The 22,859-nt window shown below is 46.2% G+C and overlaps 1 protein-coding gene across 2 annotated transcripts; it reads left to right on the top strand.

The window, feature by feature from the left end:
- The first annotated feature begins 333 nt into the window (after nucleotides 1–333).
- Nucleotides 334–22,469, top strand: LOC133767515 (uncharacterized). 2 transcript variants are annotated; one of them, XM_062201931.1, is made up of 9 exons: nucleotides 334–616; nucleotides 1,548–1,656; nucleotides 11,447–11,490; nucleotides 11,965–12,041; nucleotides 20,960–21,025; nucleotides 21,189–21,227; nucleotides 21,500–21,583; nucleotides 21,913–21,955; nucleotides 22,147–22,469. In XM_062201931.1, the coding sequence occupies exons 1-9, from the start codon at nucleotides 454–456 to the stop codon at nucleotides 22,203–22,205; spliced, it is 684 nt and encodes a 227-aa protein (XP_062057915.1). In that variant the 5' UTR covers nucleotides 334–453; the 3' UTR covers nucleotides 22,206–22,469. The 2 variants fall into 2 exon arrangements, with proteins under 2 accessions (XP_062057915.1, XP_062057916.1); XM_062201932.1 differs by lacking the exon at nucleotides 21,500–21,583.
- Nucleotides 22,470–22,859: the final 390 nt, after the last annotated feature.

The raw sequence follows: 22,859 nt of genomic DNA, 5'->3' as shown, positions 1-22,859 counted from the left end.
GTGGCCGCTGGGCGGCGAGCTGGCGCCGGGCCTCGGCGCTGTGGCGGAACCTCTGTCCAAGTCCTGCGCAGGCCCACTTTTCCGCCGCGCTGGCTGGTTAGAGCCCGTCGGCGCGAGGCTCCGGACAGATTTTTCAGTCAGGTCCTGGGACGCGGGCCCCAGGCGATGACTGAGGTAGATAATGGGCGCCGGGGCTGCCGGGGCCGCAGCGGCGTCGGCCCTGTCCCTCAGCAGCGTTTCTTCAGCAGCCCAACTCTTTTTTTTTTTTTTTTTCTATAAACCAACTCTTCCTCTCTGCGGTCTGGACAGTAGCGCCCTTTCCTTACCGTTGGTTTTTGGCGCTTTTCCACAGCGCAGGGAGGTGGGCTATAGCCTCGGCCGCCTTTCAGTCAAGGACATTCGCAGCCCAAACCCTGGGTCTCTGGGAGAAGCAACCCAGAATCATGCAGCTGGATGGAACCTTGGATGGGGCGACCATGCCTGGGCGTCTCTTTCTTTGCTGGGCTTTGCCCACCGGCGTTACTGCTGCACACCAAAGACAGCCTCGAGGGGAGAGGAAGAAGTAACACTGAGGGCATCCGCGGGGCCAGGCAGGACCTGGCATTCCACAGTACGGGTGAGGAGACCGCGGCTGCAGCGTCACGGTCACTGGCCGCCTTAGGTCGCCCCCCGGCCTGACTCCTGCCTGGGGGTGTTGGTCCCTCCCTGAGGAGGGCGCTTGATGGGCCCCTTGCAAAGGGCCAAGGGCTGGGGCTGGCCTCAGCTTTGGGACCCTGCGTGCAGGATATGGCCCTGAACCCAGCCTTTTCCATTTTATAGGATTGGATGATTTCCCACCCTCTTAGTATCTTTTGAAATGTGTTTGTTAAAAAAAAAAAAAAAAAAAAGGCCCGCGCCGTGGCTTAACAGGCTAATCCTCCGCCTTGCGGCGCCAGCACACAGGTTCTAGTCCCGGTCAGGGCGCCGGATTCTATCCCGGTTGCCCCTCTTCCAGGCCAGCTCTCTGCTATGGCCCGGGAGGGCAGTGGAGGATGGCCCAAGTCCTTGGGCCCTGCACCCGCATGGGAGACCAGGAGAAGCACCTGGCTCCTGGCTTCGGATCAGCGAGATGCGCCGGCCACAGCGGCCATTGGAGGGTGAACCAATGGCAAAAAGGAAGACCTTCCTCTCTGTCTCTCTCTCTCACTGTCCACTCTGCCTCTGTCAAAAAAAAAAAAAAAAGTATTTGTATATTTAAGCGAGTTCTACAAGGAAAGCATGTACATGTGGGCCATATCACGTGTTTGGGTCCCAGGAGGAGAATGGAGGGGGGGGGGGTGCCCATGGCTGAGAGATGTCTCAGCTGTCACTGTGCCTTAGCAGGATGCCTTACTCAGTGTTTGTGGTGGCGCTGGTGTGACCAGACCTACCATGCTCTCAGTGGTCTAAGAGCATAGCACATATGACACGTACAGTACGTACTATCTGATAAGTGTTACTGGTTTATGTGCTCACCATAATCCTTCTACTTTTTTTCTTTTTCTTTTCTTTTTTTAATTATAAAACAGGCTCAGGCAGATCCTCAGGAAGAGTTCAAAAGAAGCCATCGTCACTGGAGATGACAGCTCCGTGCATGTTATTGTTCCTGAAGACCTTCCAGTGCGACAAGACGGGGAGGTAGGAGTCAGTGATTATTGTTGAGCGTGATCCTGTGTAGACCTAGGCTGATATCTGTGTTTGTGCCTTAGGTTTTAACAAAAAAAAGTTTTCAACAATGTTAAAGATAGAAAAAAAGATGGGGCCGGTGCTGTGGCGCAGCAGGTTAATGCCCCGGCCTGAAGCACTGGCATCCCATATGGGTGCCGGTTTGAGACCTGGCTGCCCCTCTTCCGATCCAGCTCTCTGCTGTGGCCTGGGAGGGCAGTAGAGGATGGCCCAGGTGCTTGGGCCCCTGCACCCACATGGGAGATCCAGGGAGGCTCCTGGATCCTGGCTTCAGATTGGCGCAGCTCTGGCCGTTGTGGCCAATTGGGGAGTAAACCAGCGGATGGAAGACCTCTCTCTGCCTCTCCTTCTCTCTGTATGTAACTCAGACTTTCAAATAAATAAATAAATAAAATATTTAAAAAAGAAAGAAGAAAAGAAAGACTCTCTAGTAGAGTTGGAACACAGCACACCTTTCCTAATTGGCAAATGATCAGACTGTTGTATGTGCCGATGTTGCTTCTTACGTGCTGAGTCAGATGTCAACTCTTATCCTCTACAGTTGTGTAACTGACGTTGGAGGACAGTGTAAGCATTCAGGTGGGAAGCAGGAATCTTGATTGCTCTAATTTTAGAAATTATATCCCTAAAAATTATCTGAAAACATGAATTCTGGATGTGAATGATACATGAGATTAGCATATTTTTAAATGGGAAAATATTTTCGTGCAGTTATACAATATATTTGTGTTTTAAGCTAAGTGCTATTACAAAAGAGTCAAAAAGTTATAAAATGTAAAGGTTTAAAAGTGAAAAAGTTATAGTAAGCAAAAGTTAATTGTTTATTGAAGAAGGAAAATTAAAAAAAAATAAATTTAGTAGGGCCAGTGCTGTGGTGTAATGGTAAAGCTGCCTTCTGCAGCGCTGGCATCCCATATGGCTGTTCCACTTCCAATCCAGATCCCTGATAATGCATCTGGGAAAGCAGCAGAGGATGGGCCATGTGCCTGGGCCCCTGTACCCATGTGGGAGACCTGGAAGAAGCTCTTGGCTCCTGGCTTCAGTCTGGCCCAGCCTTAGCCATTGAGGCCATTTTGGGGAGTGAACCAGCAGAGGGAAGATATGTCTGCCTCTGTCTCTCCCTCTCTGTTACTCCGCCTTGCAAATAAAATAAATAAATCTTAAAAAAATAAATTGAGTGGGCCGGCGCCGCGGCTCAATAGGCTAATCCTCCGCCTAGCGGCGCCGGCACAGCGAGTTCTAGTCCCGGTCGGAGCACCGGATTCTGTCCCGGTTGCCCCTCTTGTAGGCCAGCTCTCTGCTGTGGCCAGGGAGTGCAGTGGAGGATGGCCCAAGTACTTGGGCCCTGCACCCCATGGGAGACCAGGATAAGCACCTGGCTTCTGCCATCAGATCAGCGCGGTGCACCAGCTGCAGCGCGCCGGCCGCGGTGGCCATTGGAGGGTGAACCAACGGCAAAGGAAGACCTTTCTCTCTGTCTCTCTCTCTCTCACTGTCCAATCTGCCTGTCAAAAATAAAAAAATAAATAAATAAATTGAGTGTAGCCATGTGTAGAGTGTTTATAAAGTCTACAATAGAGTACAGTAATGTCCTAAACCTTCACATGCACTCACTGCTTACTCACTGATTCACCCTGAGCAACTTCTAATCCCGCAAGCTCTGTTCAGGACAAGTGCCCTATATGGGTGTACCATCTTTTATTTTTTAATACCATATTTTAACTGAACATATTCTACATTTACATATAGTTAGATAAACATTTCCCATTGTGTTACAATTGCCAGCAAGTGTTCAGTATAGTAACATGCTGTCCAGGTGTGGAGCTTAGGAGCAATGGGCTATATCATATATAGCTTATACCATCTAGGCTTATGTAAGTACATGCTATGATATTTATACAATGACAGAATTGTCTAATGACATAGTTCTCAGAATGCATGCTTTTTTTTCTAAGATTTATTTACTGGGGCTGGTGTTGTGGTATAGTGGGGTAAGGTGCCATCTGCAGTGCTGGCATCCCATATAGGCACCAGTTCATGTCCCGGCTGCTCCACTTCTGATCCAGCTCTCTGCTATGGCCTGGGAAAGCAATGGAAGATGGCCCAAGTCCTTGGGTCCCTGCACCCGTGTGGGAGACATGAAAGAAGCTCCTGGCTCCTGGCTTCGGATCTGCGCAGCTATGGCCTTTGTGGCCAACTGGGGAGTGAATCAGAAGGTGGAAGACCTCTCTCTCTCTCTCTCTCTCTCTCTCTCTCTCTCTCTCTCTGCCTCTCCTTCTCTCTGTGTGTAACTCTGACTTTCAAATAAATAAATCTTTAAAAAAAATTTAATGGCCACAACAACCAACTAGGAAGTGAATAAGCAGATGGTAGTAGATCTCACCCTCTCTCTCTCTCTGGCTCATTCCTCACTCTCTCTAACTCTACCTTTCAAATAATGGTGAGAGCTGGGCTAGGCCTTAGGACTTGAACCGGCATCTATATGGGATGCTGGCATTGCAGGCGATGGCTTTTCCTGCCATGCCACAACCCCATGGCCATTAAATCTTTAAAAATATTTATTTATCTGAAAGACAGAGTTAGAGAAAGAGAAAGAAAGAGAGAGAAGGGAATCTTCCATCTGCTGGTTCATTCCCCAAATGGCTGTAAAAGCCTGGGCTGGATCAAGCCAAAGCCAGGAGCCTGGAACTCCATCTGGGTCTTGCACATGAGTGCAAAGGTCCAACAACTTGGACCATCTTCTGCTGCTTTCCCAGGCCTTAAGCAGAGAGCTGGATTGGAAGTGGAGCATTTGGGATGTGAACTGGTGCCTATATGTGATGTTGGCGCTGCAGGTGGAAGCTTAGCCTACTATGCTATAGCATTGGCCCCACATAAAATTCTTGAGTCACATTTCTTCCTTCTCAAAACTCTACAGAACATTATTTTACTGTATTACTGTGGTTTTGCTAAATGTTCTCTGACATTTAGTATTTTATATGGTAATTCAATGCCATTTCAATTCTTTATTATTTTTAGGTAACTTATTTTTTTTGTCTCCTGCCTTAATGATTTCTTTATTCTTATAGACCCTTTGTGTTACTTTTACCTCATTATGTTAATTTTTAAAAATTTTTATTTATTTTGACAGGCAGAGTAGATAGTGAGAGAGAGAGAGACAGAGAGAAAGGTCTTCCTTTTTGCCGTTGGTTCACCCTCCAATGGCCGCTGCGGCCAGCGCATCGCGCCGATCCGAAGCCAGGAGCCAGATACTTCTGGTCTCCCATGCGGGTGCAGGGCCCAAGCACTTGGGCCATCCTCCACTGCCTTCCCGGGCCATAGCAGAGAGCTGGCCTGAAAGAGGGGCAACCGGGATAGAATCCGGCGCCCCAACCGGGACTAGAACCTGGTGTGCCGGCACCGCAAGGCGGAGGATTAGCCTGTTAAGCCACGGCGCCGGCCCTCATTATGTTAATTTTAAAGCATATAATCTACTAAAAAGTCAAGGCTTTCTTCCCTCCAAAGAGTATTTCTTTTAGTATTGCTTCTCTTTTAAAAGCAGGGAGCTGGAATGGAAGTAGAACAGTAGGGACTTGAACCAGCACCCATATGGGATGTCAGCATTGCCAGGGGTGGCTTAAGCCACTGTGCCACAACGCTGGTCCTTGGTCTTCTCTTTAAATTCATTTTTAAATATAATGTTCAATCAGTTTTTAACTGTTATTGTTACATTTTAAAATTTAGTTATTTTCCTCTATCAGGTTATACTTTTGTTAATGCTTGTTTTATTTTCAAGATAAAATGTTCTCTTGAATATTGTTGATAATATGAAATAGAAGATTTCTAGTTTTACTTCACTTTGAGGGTAACTGGAAAAGGAGATGGCTGTTGTGAAACACTATGATGAATTCCTTCTTTGGGATTGTCCTTTCTTTTCACAGGCTTTTATGTTTCTTTACCTTTGTAAATATCTGTTCTATATTGGGAATTGAGATGGGTTCTTTTACAGATTATGTGAGTGCCTGTTTAAATGTTCTAGATCTGAAAAAAGAATAATAATCATTCATTTTGCTTTACTTTTTTTTTTTGGACAGGCAGAGTGGATAGTGAGAGAGAGAGACAGAGAGAAAGGTCTTCCTTTTTGCCATTGGTTCACCCTCCAATGACTGCTGCGGCCGGCGCATATCGCTGATCCAAAGCCAGCAGCCAGGTGCTTCTCCTGGTCTCCCATGCGGGTGCAGGGCCCAAGCACTTGGGCCATCCTCCACTGCCTTCCCGGGCCATAGCAGAGAGCTGGCCTGGAAGAGGGGCAACCGGGATAGAATCCGGCGCCCTGACCGGGGCTAGAACCTGTGTGCCGGCGCCGCAAGGCGGAGGATTAGCCTGTTAAGCCACGGCGCCGGCCGAAAAATCTTTACCTAATTCATGGTCACAAAAATTTTTTTCCTGGACTGGCATTGTGGCATAGCAGGTTAAGCTGCTGCCTGTGACACTGTCATCCCAGTATGAGTGCTTGTTTGAGTCCCTACTACCACACTTCTAATCCAGCTCCCTGCTAATACACCTGGGAAAGCAGCAGCAGATGACCAAAGTACTTGAGCCCCTGCCACTCATGTGGGAGACCTGGATGGAGTTCCAGGATCCCAGCTTCCATCTGGCCTAGCTGTGGCCATTGTGGCCATTGTGGCCATCTGGGGTATGAACCAGTAGATGAAAGATCTTTGTTTCTGTGTCTCTCCATTTCTGTATATAACTCCATATTTCAAGTAAATAAATAAAACTTAAAAAAAATAAAGTTCTTCTCCTACAAGTTTTAAAGTTTTCTGTTTTACATTGTGTCTATGATCAATTTTGAATTAGTATTTGTGTTCTGAGATATACATCAGAGTCTGTTTTTCCATATGAATTTCTAATTGTCCCAGAGCCATTTTTCTTCCTGGACTGAATCACGTGTTCACCTTTTTCTTCCTCTACTGAATCACATGTTCACCTTTGTCTAAAACCAATTCATAATATATGGGTCTATATCTGGGCAATATTTGTTCCATTAATGTCTTTGTCTAACTTAACATCAATAATCTCATACTTTTTTTTTTTTAAAGATTTATTTATTTGAAAGACAGTTACAGAGAAAGAGAGAAAAGAGAGAGAAAGAAATTGTCCACCTGCTGGTTCATTTCCCAAATGGCTGCAATAGCCAGGGCTTGGCCAGACTGCAGTCAGGAGCCTGGAACTCCAACTGAGTCTCCTCAAGGGTGGCAGGGGCCCAAGTACTTGCACCATTTTCCGCTACTTTCCCAGGTGCATTAGCAGAGAGCTGAACAGTGGATACTTTAACCAGTGCTCACATGGGATGCTGGTACTGCAGAGGGTGGTTTAATCCACTGTGTCACAATGTCATCCCAAACTTGTTGTCTTGAATCGTGTCTATTTGATGTCTTTGAACTCCCCAAGGGTGGATCCTGTGTGTTCTGTGTGCCTTTCTATCCCCTAAGCATTATGCCTGGCCTGAAGTGGAAGCTCTGAAGACACTGGTTGAATGAGTGCATGTCACTTAGAAGTTGTTAGGCTGTGTTCTTGCTTTCAACTCAGAAAATATGCTTATCGGGTTATGGGACAAAGTCGAATCTTATGCATCTTTGTGTTTCTCCAGAAACACAGAGTTTGGCTCATTGTGGCTGCTTAGTCAGCACTGATAGCATTGAATTGAACCAAAAAGATACCTATAAGGGTGTTGCTCTGACTGGTAGGGATTTAAAACCTCCTTGAAGCAATGGATAAGTTGCTCTGGATGGAGAGGTTGTCCTGTCATAAAGGCCCCTAAGACATGATGTCACACACAGACACCACTCGGCCTTTCAGACTTAGCTGGCTCCAGTGCTCTTCTCAGGCTTGTTCCCGGTGCCTGAGAAGAGGTGAATAGACTGCTTGGACACTGATACGGTCAAAGGACTCTCTGAAAATCACTAACGTCATCAAACTTGGCATTTTTGGTAAGCAGTCCCTAAAGGCTGCCCTCAATAAACCATCCAGGCAGGTAATTTCTATGCTGCCTTTTCTGAACCCCTTCCTATTTGGCATGCTCCTCTGCCTCTGTTGTCCTCTCCCTTAGGATCCATTCTCTGTCCTTTCTTCCTCTAAATCTCCTTTGAGAAAAGCCTGATAACTTCACTGACACCAATTTAGAAATGACTAACAAAGCCTACTGTTATATACGTTGTTGGCAATATTCTTAGTAAGATATAATGGGTTTGCTTTAAAACCCTGGCCAGAGCTTACCCAATAGTGATAACCAGAGAGTTACGTAAACATCCACTAATGTGGTCACTGACCTCCTGCTGTGTTCTAGGCATGTGGCCAGTTATTGGGGGTTTGACTATGGACAGGCCCAAAGTGGGCTGTCAGAGAGCCCTGTTTTCAAGAAACAGTACAGTGCCCTAAGAGCACTGAGGGAGTATACTCAGATTCAGGTAGTCAGGGAAGTCTTCCTACAGGCAATGGAGAAGCACATTCTAGGCAGGGAACCGTGCGTCCAGAGGTCTGGAAGTCAGAGTATCTGAGGTAGAAGTTCAGATCTTTGTCATTACCAGCATATGAGGTGGTAAGTCTCAGTGAGACAGCTGAGAGAGGCTTACTCTGGAATGACCAGAAGGACCTGGAGCAACACTGATACTAGGGCAGACAGCGAGAGAGGGAGTGGGAAGTAGCAGGAAAATTAGAGTGAGATAGATCAGGCAGCCAAGAGAGAAAGTGAGGAGGGAGTGCCCTGCAGAAAGGTCAAGGGAGCTGAAAACTGAAATTGAAGTAACACCTTGACAGTAGGGACTCCATTTTGGAGAATCTGAGACTCCATTCTGGGAAGGTGCCCCCCACACTGTGAGACTCTGTTCTGAAACTATGATCTAAAACAGTTGAACAATAGCAGTCCACTACATCACACTTGGCAGAGGATAGAAACCCCCTAGCATGATTGCTCAAGCTTGGAAGTGGATAGGCTACACCTGGGTTAATGATAAAAATGTAATTTGTTTATGTCCTACATATGATTAAAACCAATACCTGGATTAATGTCAAGATTATAATTGGAATTGTTAAGACTGTAACTGGCATTGTCAAGATTATAATTGATACTAGTTTCGCATAGGTTTTAGGTCAGCTTGACCCCGGTAACCATATATTCCCCACTGTTCCTAGCAACCATGAATTCCCCTCCCAATTTTGTGGTTTTTGCCTTTATAAACCCTGTAGCTTTGGGCCTTGGGGTCAAGAGTTCTTTAGGGCATGAGCCCACTCTCTACCGCTGGCAATAAAGGACCATCAAATTTTATCAGTGTGTGGTGCTCCTTTGTTTACACTAGCTCAGCTACAACAAAATCTAGTGACTAGGATCTAGTGACTAGGAACATATTTGTAACTTTGGTGAGAGGAATTTCAGAGGTTTAAGGGACAGAAGCAGGTTGAAGTGAGTTGTAGAGTGAAGGAGAGGTAGAGAGCAGTGAAGACAGTTTCTTCAAGAAAACTTATGGGAAGGGTGGGGGACACTTAGGACACTAACTGGGAAAGGGATACAAGTTCAAGGGAGAAAACTTTTTGTAGAGGGAGAGAGAGTGAGCGAGCTCCCATTTGCTGGTTCGCTTCCCAAATGCCTACAAACACCTGAGACTGGCAGGTTCAAAACCAGGAAGCTGGGAACTCAATCCAGGTCTTCCATGTGGGTGGCGGAATCCAATTATTTGAGCCATTACTGCTAATTCTCAGTGTCCACATTGGCAGGAAGCTGGAGTCAGGAACCAGAACTGGGAGTTGAACTCAGATACTCTGATACAGAAAGTGGGCATCCCAACCAGCACCTTAACCACTAGATGGCTAAGACCTTTGTTTTTTAATGGAAGACATGAGTGGTATATTTCAATGTTAATGTGATGGAGCCAGATAAAAGGGAAGAGTAGAATATACAGGTGAGAGAGTAGATCCCTGAATGCCCAGATTGTGAGACCAGATGGAATTGGGTACAGCAGCAGAGTTAGCCTCAGAGAAGGGAGGGCCGCCTCCTCTGAAAGGGGAAATGTCCTGGGAGAAACAGATGGTGGCTTTGCTGGCAGATGCTTGAGAGAACTTCCTTTTGATAGTGCTTATGTTCTCTGCTGAATGTGAGAAAGAGGAGTTAGGTTTAAAGAGAGACTCTGATGGGGCCAGTGCTGTGGCATGCTGCTTTCCCAGACACATTAGGAGCTGGATTGGAAGTGGAGCAGCTGAGACGCAAACTGGTGTTCATATGGGATGCTGGCATCACAGCCAGTGGCCTAATTTATTAAGCTACACTGCTGCCTCCCCCAAATTATTTTTTAAATATTTATTTATTTATTTATTTGAAAGGCAGAATTAGAGAGGCAGAGAGAGAGAGAGAGAGAGAGAGAGAGAGAGGTCTTCTATCTGCTGGTTCACTCCCCACATGGCTGCAATGGCCAGAGCTGTGCCTATCTGAAGCCAGGAGCCTGGAGCTTCTTCCTGGTCTCCCATGCAGATGCAGGGTCCTAAGGACTTAGGCCATCTTCTACTGCTTTCCCAGGCCATAGCAGAGAACTGGATTGGAAGTGGAGCAGCCAGGACTCGAACCAGCGCCCATATGGGATGCCAGCACTGCAGTTGGCGGCTTTACCCACTACGCCACAGCGCTGCCCACCTCCCAATTATTTTTTAAGTGCTGCATAAACCAGAAGGCACTTTAAAAATGTTGGTAGCTTCTAATTTCCTATTATAATTATCCACCTACACCTGAGGACATTTTATACCAAATGTTCAATAGAACTATGCCTTTCCCTTTAATCCTATCCCAACTTCCCTTTCCCATTTGGTTCTCTGGGACATATTTCTCCAGCTCTGAGGGCACTGAAACCAAACTTTTGTCTGGAGATGCTGAGATCTTGGGAGAAACTCCTAATGCTAGCCCACTCCATCCTGAGTTTGGTCTCTAACTGTGGCCAGCAGGCCATCCTCTGGCTGAGCCCTGAGGTGGAAGTTCTTGCCATCACAACTACTGTGATCATTGCCATCCCTGCCAACCACAAGTGAGGAAGCACTGGGATTCCAGGCCCACATGATGCACTGACTATTGCCCATCTTTTCTTCCTAGACTGAGAATGTTTGGTCTGTGCTGCCATAGAGAGAGGTAAAGTTTATGTGAGTCTGTTTCCATGTCCCAAATGACCAAAGAGGTTACCCAACTTGGGCCTGAGAGGAAGGGAAAATGGTTCTGTTTTCCTTCCCGAAACCATTATACTGTCTGGGACTCAGGGTTCAGGTGATAGTGCAAGTGCTAGAGAAATAGGACCTCAAGGTGGAGGGCCTAGTCCTGTCAGATGACATGTGTGTGTGTGTGGGGGGAGGGGCAGGAAGCCAAGATGCTCTGCTTGTCTCAGGGCAGGCGTTCCAAGGTCTGCAATGGCAGGAAGCTGGAGTCAGCTGCTAGAGTCAGAAATCGAATTCAGGTACACTAATATGGAATGCAGGCATCTTAACCGCTAGGCTAAAATGCACCCTGTAAGTCTGCATTTGAAGTAGTAGGTAGAAGCATGAAGTTATTGCTGTTAGCAGAAAGCCCAGGCTGAGCCCTTTTGCAGCTGTTAGATTTATCCACCCAGTGTTGACTGGACATGCCCTAGAAGAGGAGGTTCTGAGCCCTGGAGTGGAGAGGAAAGTCAGTACCCAATAGTGGGGACCACAGAGACCCCAGCCTCACACTCAGCAATGCTTTCCCTTTCAGATTTTACAAGTCCCTCTATGTGGTACAAATCTTCATTCTTGTAGGTAAGGGCCTGGGTACTGGGGTGGGTTTGGGATGATGGCAAGATCCAGGAGACTGATTCCCACCACACAACCATCCCAGTCTCTAGCTACCCAACAGGGCTTCCACAGGTCCCCTCCCAAGGCTGCTCTGAGCAACTAGTCACTTTGCTCAGAGCTAAGGTTGCCTTTCTCTGCCCAATTGTTTCCTCTGTACTCTCATAGAGAAACTGGGACCTGAACCTATGTCTTAACTCTAAAATCAGGCTTCCCAACCCCAAAAGTACATACAAACCAAAATCCCACACAACCTAATAATGTCCTTGTATTCCTTTTGACAAACTATGTAAACCCTCACATATTTTAAATCGATCCCCATATTTTTTTATCGTAAGTTTAAAAGGATATTTCTGGTATATTATAAATACAGAGATTTAAAAATGAAGAATTGAAGCACTCTTAGATGTTTTTAACTCGTCTTTCCTCACCAACTTGCAGGAGTATTGTGCTACTGTTTCCAGGAGTCTCTGGGGAAAATAGCTCCTGACTATGAAATTTCCGGGGAATCATCACAGGTAGGACACTGTGGCTGTTGGGGCCCAGAGACATTGTCACTGAAATCTAAATAGGAGTTTTTCTTCTTGACCCCAAATGTTGAACCACCTATCAAGATTTTTGTGAATGTGAGGATTCTGCAGAAATTTCTTTGTCTCTGGTAAAGTGTCAAAACAGAGCCCCTTCTCCATGGGCTGGTTATATGGTCATCTCAGATTTCCATTGTAGTGGCCTAGACAAACCTAAAGAAACAGTGATCCCCAGCAAGCCACGTAAGTGGCCACGGAATGTGGTTCAGCACACATATGTGAATGGGGCAGTGGTGACCAGGACACACAGAGCCTCCTTGGCATCCCCAGTCCAAGAACCTATGGCAGAAGCTCCTACTCCCGCCCTGGGTGAGAAAACAGGTGGATGCTGGGTGCCTATTGAGACCACGCTATAGATTAGGTACTGCCAATTTCTTAAGCAATTTAAACCTGTGGCAACTCAGAAGTGACTACTTAGATGAGGAAAACTTAGGCTCTGAGAGGGAGAATGACCAGACTTGGGCCACCCAAGGTGATAGGAAAGGACCACACACTGGTGTCTGGAGGCCTCCTGCTCCCTGCTGCAGATTGCTGTTAAGATGATGGTCTTGGGGCCGGCGCTGTGGCATAGTGGGTGAAGCCACCGCCTTCAGTGCCAGCATCCCATATGGGTGCTGGTTCAAGTCCCGGCTGCTCCACTTCCGATCCAGTTCTCTGCTGTGGCCTGGGAAAGAAGTAGAAGATGGCCCAAGTCCTTGGGCTCCTGCACCTGCATGGGAGACTCGGGGGAAGCTCCTGGCTCCTGACTTTGGATCGGTGCAGCTCCTGCTGTTGCAGCCAATTCAGGAGAGGACCAGCAGATGGAAGACCTCCCTCTCTCTGCCTCTCCTTCTCTCTATGTGTAACTCTAACTTTCAAATCAATAAATCTTAAAAAAAAAAAAAAAAGGATGATGGTCTTTACACGAAGGATCTCTGTGAGTGAGATCCCAGTGGAAAGAAGGGGCCATCAAACAAGGAGGTACCTTTTTCTGAAGGGAGGAGAGAACTTCCACTTTGCTTGTGGCCTTGTCTAAAATACTGACAGAATTTGTGGACTCAGAAGGCTTCCATAGCCTTGAGAGCTCATGACAAGAGCCTCGGGTGATCACTGATGTCATAAATAAGAGTGTCAATTGTTATATCAATAACAGGAGTCACTATGTACTTTCTCCCTTTGTAGGACCTCTGTCCTTAATGAGTTGTACTATGAGAATTAACAGTAAAACTAGTCTTCAAACAGTACTTTATACTTTGTGTCTGTGTGGGTACAAATTGTTGAAATCTTTACTTAGTATAGAGTTGGTCTTCTGTATATAAAGAAAATTAAAAATGAATCCTAATGAAGAGTGGAATGGGAGAGGGAGTAGGATGTGGGATAGGAGGGTGGGTATGGGGGGAAGAACCACTATATTCCTAAAGCTGTACCTCTGAAGTTTATATTTATTAAATAAAAGCTTTCTGAAAAACAGATGATGGTCTTAAAAAAACAAAACAAAACAAAAAAAACAAACCCATAATGTTCTCATGGGGATAAGGTTGTTTGTGACCCAATAGCTCTAGGAGTTGTGGGCTACATCTTTTGGGAGTAGAAATTGGGGGAGCCCCTAAGAATGCCTATGTTGACTATTAATTTCAGCTTTGCTTGTTTTCTTTTTTAAAGATTCATTTTCTATTTTAAAAAATTTTATTATTATCAGAGATATTCATGTAGGGGCCAGCATTGTGGCACAGCGGGTTAAGCTCCCACTTGAAATGCTGGAATCACAGTTCAGTGCTAGTTTGAGTCCAGTTGCTCCACTTTTTTTTCTTTTTACACCCTCTTCCTTTTTGGTGAGAAATTATGAACTTTTTTGGGGGAAGATTTATTTTATTTATTTGAAGGGCAGAGTTACAGATAAAGAGAGGAAAGGAGGGAGGGAGGGAGGGAGGAGAAGATAGAGAGAGAAAATCAGTCTTCCATCTACTGGTTCACTCCCTAAATGGCCCCAACGGCCAAGGCTGGTCCAGGCCGAAGCCAGGAGCTTCATTCGGGTCTCCCACGTGGGTGCAGGGGCCCAAGAACTTGGGCCATCTTCTGCTGCTTTCCCAGGTGCATTGACAGGGAGCTAGATTGGAAGTGAAGCAGCCAGGACATGAACTGACAACCATATGGGATGCTGGTGCCACAGACGGTGGCTTTACCTGCTGTGCCACAATGCCCACCCTGAATCAAAGCTTTTTTTTTTTTTTTAAGATTTATTTTATTTATTTGAAAGACAGAGTTACAGAGAGAGGTAGAGACAGAGAGGGGACTTCCATCCGCTGATTCGCTCCCCAGATAGCTGCAATGGCTAGAGCTGCACCGATCTGAAGCCAGGAGCCAGGAGCTTCTTCCGGGTCTCCCACGTGGGTGCAGGAGCCCAAGGACTTGGGCCATCTTCTGCTGTTTCCCCAGGACATAGCAGAGAGCTGGATGGGAAGAGGAGCAGTGGGATTAGAACTGGCACCCGTATGGGATGCCGGCGCTTCAGGCCAGGGCGTTAACCTGCACCACAGCACTGGTCCTGTGAACCAAAGCTTTTTAAAACAAATTTTCATGGGCTGGCACTGTGGCACAGTGGATGTGAGCGTCCCAAGTGATGTATTAACTGCTGTGCCAAACCTCCATCCCTGAGGAGTTGGGATTTTATAAAACTTATAAAGACCAGATTTATTTTATCCCGCCTGTTTCATCCATGATTCCCACAACTCAGGGTAGGGCCTTTCCAGCTCCCATCCCTTTTTTAGCCTTTGAATTTACCTGCATATTTAGGACAGGTTAAGTTTCTTATCCTGCTTTGTCTTGATTTTTTCAAATTTAAACATTATGTAATGAATTCCTACAATGGAAGATGAGGATTTAGCTCTCATAACAACCACATTCTTATTCCCATCTCCAATATGCATTTCACCTCTCTCTACCCTTTCGGTGTAATTTTATCATAGTTTTTGGCATTGTAAATTTTAAAATCTGAGTAATAACATTTTTAATTGTTGAAATTTTTAAGCATAATTTTTTTTTCTGATTTTTATCATTTGGCTTCAAAGTTCCCTTCCTCTCCCACCCCTCCCAACTTTTTATTCATTTTTGAAAATTAAGGTCTTGTTTATACAGAATAAAAATATATAGTTTTGTGGGCTTTGAAAAAGGTATACAGTTATGTAACATTATACCATTATACATACAGTCCTGACACTTCAAAAAATTCCCTTATACTCACTGTAGTCCTTCCCCTCACTGTCAGTCTCTGTCATATAATTGGAAACATACAGTAGTTAGCCTTTAAGTCTGGTTTCATTCACTTAGCACACCGCATTTGAAATTCATCAGTTGTGTGTGTATTTTATTGCTGTGTGATACTCTAGCATATTGCATATTGTTTATCAATTTGGATTGTTTTATAAATATTTGGATTGTTTCTATAAATATTCATGTTTAAGTTTTGTGCAAAGATACATTCTCTTTTCACTTGGCAGTGGTATTGTTGAGTCATGTGGTGAATTTAAGTTTAATTTTGTAAGGAACTCAAACTTTTCCAAAGAGGCTGAATTATTTTGTTGTCTTACCAGCAGTGAATGAGAGGTTCCCATTGTTTTATAGTCTCTTCAGTGCTTTTTTATCATTTTAAAAAGCCATTCTAATAGGGGTATATCAGTTTTTATTAGCTCAGTCTCAGCTGAATAGTGTGTTCTTATTACTCTTCCTTGTTAATGATTTTGGTTTTTCTCCACTGTTTAATTTTTTTTAAGATTGTTTATTTGAAAGGTAGAGTTACAGAGAGGCAGGGGCAGAGAGAGAGAGAGAGAGAGAGAGAGAGAGAGAGAGAGAGAGGTCTTTCATCCGCTAGTTCACTCCCCAGATTGTTGCAATGGCTAGAGTTGCACCAAACTGAAGCCAGGAGCCTAGAGCTTATTCTGGGTCTCCCACATGGGTGCAGGGGCCCAAGGACTTGGGCCACCTTCTACTGCTTTCCCAGGCTATAGCAGGGAGCTGGATCAGAAGTGGAGCAGCCAAGACTCAAACCAGCACCCATATGGAATGCCAGCACTGCAGGCAGTGTCTTTACCCACTATGCCAAAGCACCGGCCCTGTTTAATTTCTTTAGTTTTGTCTGTCTGTATTAATTCATACAAATTCACTGCCAAAAAAATAGAAGTCTCCTTGCAATACAATTAGATGAGTCAGGTGATTTATCTGTATCTTTTTTTCCTTCCTTCCTTCCTGTCACACCCCACCCCACAAAGATTTATTTGCTTGCAAGGTATTTAGAGAGTTCGAGAGAGATCGATCTTCCATCTGCTTGTTCACTCCCCAAAATGGCCACAACAGCTGGGACTGGGCCAAGCTGAAGCCAGAAGCCAGAAGCCAGAAGCCAGAAACTGTATCTAGGTCTCCCATGTGGGTGCCAGGACCCATATGGGATTTCGTCGTTGCAGGTGGTGGCTTAACCTGCTGCACCACAACAACCTGAAATACCTTTTTTTATTTTTATTTATTTAATGAATATAAATTTCCAAAGTACAGCTTATGGATTACAGTGGCTTCCCCCCCATAACTTCCCTCCCACCCGCAACCCTCCCCTTTCCCACTCGCTCTCCCCTTCCATTCACATCAAGATTCATTTTCAATTCTCTTTATATACAGAAAATCAGTTTAGTATATATAAAAATTTCAACAGTTTGCCCTCACATAGCAACACAAAGTGAAAAAATACTGTTGGAATACTAGTTATAGCATTAAATAACAGTGTACAGCACATTAATGACAGAGATCCTGCATGATATTTTTTAAAAAAGATTGATTAATTTTCTATGTAATTTCCTATTTATTTATTTATTTATTTTGACAGGCAGAGTGGACAGAGAGAGAGAGACAGAGAGAAAGGTCTTCCTTTTGCCGTTGGTTCACCCTCCAATGGCCGCCGCGGTAGGCGTGCTGCGGCCGGCGCACCGCGCTGATCCGATGGTGGGAGCCAGGTGCCTATCCTGGTCTCCAATTTAACCCCAAGGTTCTTTTTTTCATTTTCAATTATCTTTATATACAGAAGATCGCTTCAGTATATACTAAGTAAAGATTTCATCAATTTGCACCCACACATAACCACAAAGTGTAAAAATACTGTTGCAGTACTAGCTATATCATTACTTCACATTGGACAACCCATTAAGGACAGATCCCACATGGGACGTAAGTACACAGTGACTCTTGATGTTGATTAAACAATTTAACACTCTTGTTTATGGCGTCAGTAATCTCCCTAGGCTCTAGTCATGAGTTGCCGAGGCTATGGAAGCCTTTAGGGTTTGCCAACTTTGATCTTATTCTGACAGGGTCATAGTCAAAGTGGAAGTTCTCTCCTGAAATACCTTTTTTTAAAAAATTTTTATTTATTTTTATTTTTTTTGACAGGCAGAGTGGACAGTGAGAGAGAGAGAGACAGAGAGAAAGGTCTTCCTTTGCCGTTGGTTCACCCCCCAATGGCCGCCGCGGCTGGCGCGCTGCGGCCGGCGCACTGCGCTGATCCGATGGCAGGAGCCAGGTGCTTATCCTGGTCTCCCATGGGGTGCAGGGCCCAAGCACTTGGGCCATCCTCCACTGCACTCCCTGGCCACAGCAGAGAGCTGGCCTGGAAGAGGGGCAACCGGGACAGAATCCGGTGCCCCGACCGGACTAGAACCCGGTGTGCTGGCGCCACAAGGTGGAGGATTAGCCCAGTGAGCTGCAGCGCCGGCCACTTTTTTTTTTTTTTTAAAGATTTATTTATTTATTTGAAAGGCTCAGTTACAGAGAGGCAAAGGGAGTGAAGAAGGGAGAGAGACAGAGCGAGGGAGAGAGAGAGAGGTGTTCCATCCACTGATTTACTTCCCAAATATTTGCAACGGCTGGAGCTGAGCCGATCCAAAGCCTGGAGCTTCTTCTGGGTTTCCCACATGGGTGCAGGGGCCCAAGGACTTGGGCCATTTTCTACTGCTCTCCTAGGCCACAGCAGAGAGCTGGATCAGAAGTGGAACAGCCAGGACTTGAACTGGTGTCCACATGGGATGTCTGGCGCTGAAGGCAGTGGCTTTACCCACTATGCTACAGCACCGGCCCGCAAGGTATCTTTTTTTTTTTTTTTTTGGACAGGCAGAGTGTACAGTGAGAGAGAGAGAGAGAGAGAAAGGTCTTTCTTTACTGTTGGTTCACCCTCCAATGGCTTCTGCGGCTGGCGTGCTGCGGCCGGCGCACCGCGCTGATCTGAAGCCAGGAGCCGGATGCTTCTCCTGGTCTCCCATGCGGGTGCAGGGCCCAAGGACTTGGGCCATCCTCCACTGCACTCCTGGGCCATAGCAGAGAGCTGGCCTGGAAGAGGGGCAACCGGGACAGAATCTAGCGCCCCGACCAGGACTAGAACCCGGTGTGCCGGTGCTGCAAGGTGGAGGATTAGCCTATTGAGCCATGGCGCCGGCCAAGGTATCATTTTTATGGACACGTATCTCATGAACCCTGCTCTCTGTCTCTCTGCTTCCATCTGGACAGAGTGCCCATGAGGTCTACTGTTCAGCTGTTCTCCTGGGACCTCTACTCACCCTTGTTCTGGGGAGCTCTTCCTTTCTCTGTTGTGTTCAATCCCATTTTATCTTCCTTCTAGATTACTCCACAATCTCCAGTTGCTTCCTGAGGAGTGGTCTTTGCACATACTTATCTGCAAAGGTCTTAATCCCTATTTGTGAAAGCATTTATCTAGGTATAATGTTCTATTTGGGGAATATTTTCCCTCAGATTTTGAAGATTCTCAATGTCTTCTTGCTTTGAAGGCTGGTGTTGAGAAGTCTGATGATGCTGAATTCCTAAACTGAGACTTTTTTCCTTATAACTCTAGATGGTTTTAGGTTCTTGTCTTTAGTCTCAGTGTTCTTGAAATTTATTGATACTAACATCATGTGTAGGTCCTCCGTCATTCATTATCCTGGAGACTTGGCAATTCCTTCCTTTCTGGAAACATGTTTCTCATTGCTGGGAAGTTGTCTTGATAAATGGGAACTGAGGGGCAGGCATTTGGCCTAGCAGGTATGCCATCAGTTGAGTCACCCACATTCCACGCGATGCTCATGTTATATGTCAGAGATCGTGTGTTTGGGGTCCAGCCTCTATTCCCAGTTCCAGCTTCTTGGTAACGCGTACTCCTTGAGGCAGCAGGTGATCACACAAGTGGTGTGTCCCTACCACGCACATAGGAGACCCAGATTGAGTTCTTGACTTCTGGCTTTGGTTTGGCTCAGCTCTGGCCCAGCTCCAGCTGCTGTGGATATTTGGTAAATGAACCCACAGGTGGAAGCTCTCTCTGTCTCTCTCTACCTCTTAAATAAAAACATTTTCAAAAGTAACTTTTTAAAAAATGTATTTCCTTGTCACCATTGTCATCTCCGTTTTGTTTTTCTGAAGCATCTATTAATATGGGCCTGAGTGTCTTAATTTCTATTCTGGGTTCTTGCCCCACAGGGGTAAGAATTTAAAGTGAAAGAATCCATATTTATATTAACAGTGAGAGAATAAACATACATTCACGAGTGAGAGAAATACTTGTCACAAATGGGCCAGAGGGTTGCTCATGAAAGCATCGAATCCTTGCCACTAGACCACCAGGGAAGAGGGTTGCTCATGAAAGAGAGAGAAAAAAGAGTGATACCTCTAAGTGTGGTTCATGACAAAAGAGACCTCTTCCCCATCCTAAGCCTCTTTTATGCATTAGGGGTTGTACCTTAAATTGGATATACAAATGGGATGGGGCCTTAGCATGTGCCCTGGTCCCAGATGAGACAGTTGCATCCTGGGAAGGAGGGCTGCAAGAATTCCAGCTCACCTAGACTTTAACTAACTGCCTAGTTATATCACTGTGATTTAGCAGTTCAACCTCTTCTCTATCTACTCTTTCTTTTTTGTTTTTAAAAATATTTATTTGGAAGGCAGATTGACAGAGAGAGGGAGAGACACATCTGTCCGCTGGGTTCACTCCCCAGATGGCTGCAGTAGCCAGGTTTGGGCCAGGCCAGAGGCAAGAACCATAAACTGTATCTGGTCTCCCACATGGGTGGCAGGGCCATCATCCAACTGCTTTCCCAGGTGCATTAGCAGGAAGCTGGGTTGGAAGCAGAGTAGCTGGAACTTGAACTGGCACTCTGAATGGGATGCCAGCATCACACACAACAGCTTAACCCACTGTGCCCAATGCGAGCCTTTCTATTATTTCTTGGAAATGTTTCTTTCAACTTTGTCTTCTACAGTGATTGAGTTTTTCATTCCCATTATCATATTTTTATTTTTTATGATTTATGGGTGCTGGTGGTTTGAATATTTCTATTTAATGCTATCTATACTTATTTTATGAATACAAAATTTTATTTTTCTGAAGGCATCAATTATAGTTTTTTCAAAAAAATTTTAGGGACTGGCATTGTGGTACAGCAGGTTAAGCTGCTTCTGAGGACGCTGCCATCACCTATTACAAGGAGTGCTGGTGTGTGTCCTGATTGCTCTGCTTCCAGTCCAACTCCTTGCTAATGTGCCTAGGAAAGCAGTGGAAGATGGTCCAAGTACTTGGGTCCCTGCCACCCATGCGGGTGACCTGGGTGGAGTTCCTGGCTCCTAGCTTCAGCCTGGCCCAGTCCCAGCCATTGTGGCTGTTAGGGAGTGAACCAGTGGCTGGAATATCTCTTTCTCTCTGTTTCTTCCCCTCTCTTTGCCACTTTTTCAAAAAATCTGGCAAAATTTTAAGTTTTCCTTAAATACCACGTAGTCTTGAGGTATATGCTTATGAAGACATTGGTGTTAGATCTCACCTCAGCCTTTCTTCTCTCCTTGTCATGCAGCCCATAGGAGATACCTTAAGGCCAGTGTGGGGGGTGATGGATAAGTGCTACCCTGTGACCACTCAGGTGGGTAAGAACTGGGATGCCTCATCCCATAGAGTGGGGTGGCTGTCCTGGGTACCCTTGGAAGGCACAGCAAAGGAGACTATACCTGGAGAGGATAAGCCCAGTAAGAAAAAGATTGCCAGTCACTTGTAATTGTGTGTTACCTCTCCTTCCCCCTCTGCAGAGACCCAAAATCAAGAGGGGGAAGAAGCAAGCCTCTAAGGTAAGTGAGGCCTTCCTTTTGAAATATCTGGGGCTGGGGATTTTTCCCGTCAAAACTCCTTTAGATCCTGAGATACCAAAATTTATGGTAGGGAGGGGGACAATGTCAAGCCCCTTCCAAGAAAATCACAAACTTAACATGGCTCTGCTGAGAAGGACTTCCCAGGAAAAACAGAGGACTGTAATACCCCAAGTATGAAAACAGCAGAAGGGATGAAGTCCTTTGAGGGCCTTTCTGCTCATAGTCTGCCCTCTTGACCCTCTCTATAATAGGCCAAGACCACCAGGGTACCAGGGGGACTGAATGGTGCTGTCCCCCAGGAGGAGACCGACATCCTGTCTCAGGAGGAAAGGCAGGTGAGGTGCCAAGGGAGGAAGAAGTAGCTCCACTCAAACTGAGCAGGAGGTGGCAGGAACCCCAGGCTAGTGGTAAGGACAGCCTGTGACATGGACCACTGCAGGGACAAGGAGGCCGTGGGATGGGGACTAGCTTGACCCCATGACCACCAGGCCAAGAAGCCATACAGGGAAGCTGTGTGGCACTGAGAGGCAACAGATATGATATGAGCAGGGAGTCATCTGGATCCTGGCCTCCCAACTTCTTGTGGAGCAGAGCCTCAGTTTCCCAATCTGTACAAGACAGAACCTGTCTCATCTTACTGCTGTTCCTTTGTTTACCTTCCCAGAAAAACAGAAAGATCCAAAAGGAGGTTGCTTTATATCCATCTGGTAAGACAATGGGCCCAACCCTGCTGCAGCAGGACTGCCTTCCTCCCTTAGGGGTTGTGGGCGGCTCAGCACCTCTCAGACATTCCTGACCTGGAAGGTGGGGAGGGAAGGGAAGAAGCTCAGGTGGCCACATGCTTTGATCTTCCTGATGGTTCCAGAAAGGGACTCATGGCAAACTTGTCTGATTTCAGAGGCCTCTGAGGTGGGCAGCAATGAGGAAAGGACTAGGGCCAAGGCCCCCAGTTCCTGAGGACACTCTGGGCCAATTCCCAACCTCCATCACCACCAAGACCAAGAACCGTGAACAACAAAGGATTCAATAAACCCAAAAGTTTCTGCTTCTACAGGCCCAGCTGCCTCCTCTTGAAGGCCCCATGGCTTCTCAGACAACCACCCCACCTTGCCCCATCCATACTCCCTCTCCTGACAGATGTGAGAGCACCAATCCCTGCCCTGAGACACTCTAGAGTGGCCCGGGGGCTCTGGCTAGCCTTCTAACTCAGTTTCAGGGGACAGAGGAAGGTCCTTGAAGTGCTGGTAGCTGAGGAGCTCCCAGTCCTGAGGTCACTTATGAAAATGCTAACAGGAGCCCCCATCAGGGATGCTATAGGGCTCCTGTGACAGAAGAGGCCTCAGGGTGGATTTTGCTCTTGGTGTCTGTGTTTCTGTCCCAGGCTGTTCCCTGAATGCCCCAGAGGTTCTACTGAAGAATCAGGATAGTGCATGGTCATTAGACACCCTTAGGTGCTGCCCAAGTGCCAAATCCAGACCAGCCATTTTGGCAATGGGGCTAGAGAGGAGGACACAGTTCCTATGTTTGGGAGGCTCCAGACCAGCAAGGATTACAGGTCCAGAAGCCACAGCAGGAAGACAGGACTCGGCGGCCATTGGGTGGTCAGTTGAG

Source organism: Lepus europaeus, chromosome 10, assembly GCF_033115175.1.
Source record: "Lepus europaeus isolate LE1 chromosome 10, mLepTim1.pri, whole genome shotgun sequence".
In the NCBI taxonomy this organism is placed as follows: Eukaryota; Metazoa; Chordata; class Mammalia; order Lagomorpha; family Leporidae; genus Lepus; species Lepus europaeus.
This window is presented reverse-complemented; position numbering and strand designations above follow the sequence as displayed.

Bases quoted from the DNA above. Each gene is read 5' to 3' on its own strand.
- LOC133767515 (XM_062201931.1), top strand. From the start codon at position 454: ATGGAACCTTGGATGGGGCGACCATGCCTGGGCGTCTCTTTCTTTGCT. The intron at 12,042-20,959 runs GTAGGACACTGT...CTTGTCATGCAG, and splicing joins TTTCCGGGGAATCATCACAG to CCCATAGGAGATACCTTAAG. The intron at 21,956-22,146 runs GTAAGACAATGG...GTCTGATTTCAG, and splicing joins GGTTGCTTTATATCCATCTG to AGGCCTCTGAGGTGGGCAGC.